This window comes from Sinocyclocheilus grahami, unplaced genomic scaffold, assembly GCF_001515645.1.
Source record: "Sinocyclocheilus grahami isolate Dianchi unplaced genomic scaffold, SAMN03320097.WGS_v1.1 scaffold5196.1, whole genome shotgun sequence".
Taxonomy (NCBI): domain Eukaryota; kingdom Metazoa; phylum Chordata; class Actinopteri; order Cypriniformes; family Cyprinidae; genus Sinocyclocheilus; species Sinocyclocheilus grahami.
The window spans coordinates 2,600-3,449 of NW_015509951.1; the positions used below are offsets into that span (position 1 = coordinate 2,600).

The following is an 850-nucleotide window of genomic DNA, read 5'->3' on the forward strand; positions in this document are numbered from 1 at the left end:
TATATATATATATATATATATATATATATATACAGTATATCTACTAATGTTGCATACTACTTAGGACAGATAGTATGCAAATCGGGACACAGCATTCGTTCTCCTCATCCAGACAGTGGGCAATATTACCCTAAAAAACATGCACAGATCCATAAAACCAAAAAACACCTGAAAATGTTCACCATCCGAGATTGTCTGGTACAGTACAGTATTTTCAACATAGCCTACTATGATTTGGGATGCTATTCTCGCATATAATATGATGCAAATAGTATTGAAATGCTGGTTAGGATCTCACCGACTGGATGAGCACATGGCCGATCGTCTGTTTGTCGTGCCACTGGTTGACACAGTCCAGCACCTGCTCCAGGAACTGCTCGTGATGCTCGAGAATCTCAGGGATCTGGTAGAACATCTCGTCTACAAGAGACGGGTCACAGAGAGGCGACGTTTCCGGGTGCTTGAGGGGCTTCATGTAGCCCTGAAACCAGAACAACAACCACACAGAGAGATGGAGGTAATGTGAGAAGAGCTGAAACTGGAACAACTCTTACTTTTTAGTACTGAATAAATTATAATCAACATTTTCATTGCAATGAATTGCAGCCAGCTCAAAAATAAATCTTAATGAGTATGCATGCAAATAGTAAAGAATATGCATTAGTAAATGACAGAATGTGTGTGTGTTTGTATGTGGTGGTCTGGGACAGACTTTGATTAAAGGAAATGCCTGCCTCTCCTCTTGGGACATAAACTGTGTCACATCAAACATTCTGCTCCTCTGTCTTTACGGTCACAAAACAAGGCCTTTATAAAACCAAAGCTGTATCTCAATGACTTAAGCTCATAA

At 40.0% G+C, this 850-nt stretch overlaps 1 protein-coding gene across 2 annotated transcripts in view; it reads right to left on the reverse strand.

Annotated features, from left to right (window-relative positions):
• Nucleotides 1–283: 283 nt before the first annotated feature.
• Nucleotides 284–850, reverse strand: part of LOC107577125 (rho guanine nucleotide exchange factor 17-like) — a 32,307-nt gene continuing 31,740 nt past the window's right edge. For both annotated transcript variants that reach the window (XM_016263239.1, XM_016263238.1), the window contains exon 3: nt 284–481. In XM_016263239.1, the coding sequence (XP_016118725.1) occupies nt 287–481 (195 nt within the window). In that variant the 3' untranslated portion in view covers nt 284–286. The remainder of the gene's footprint in view (nt 482–850) is intronic.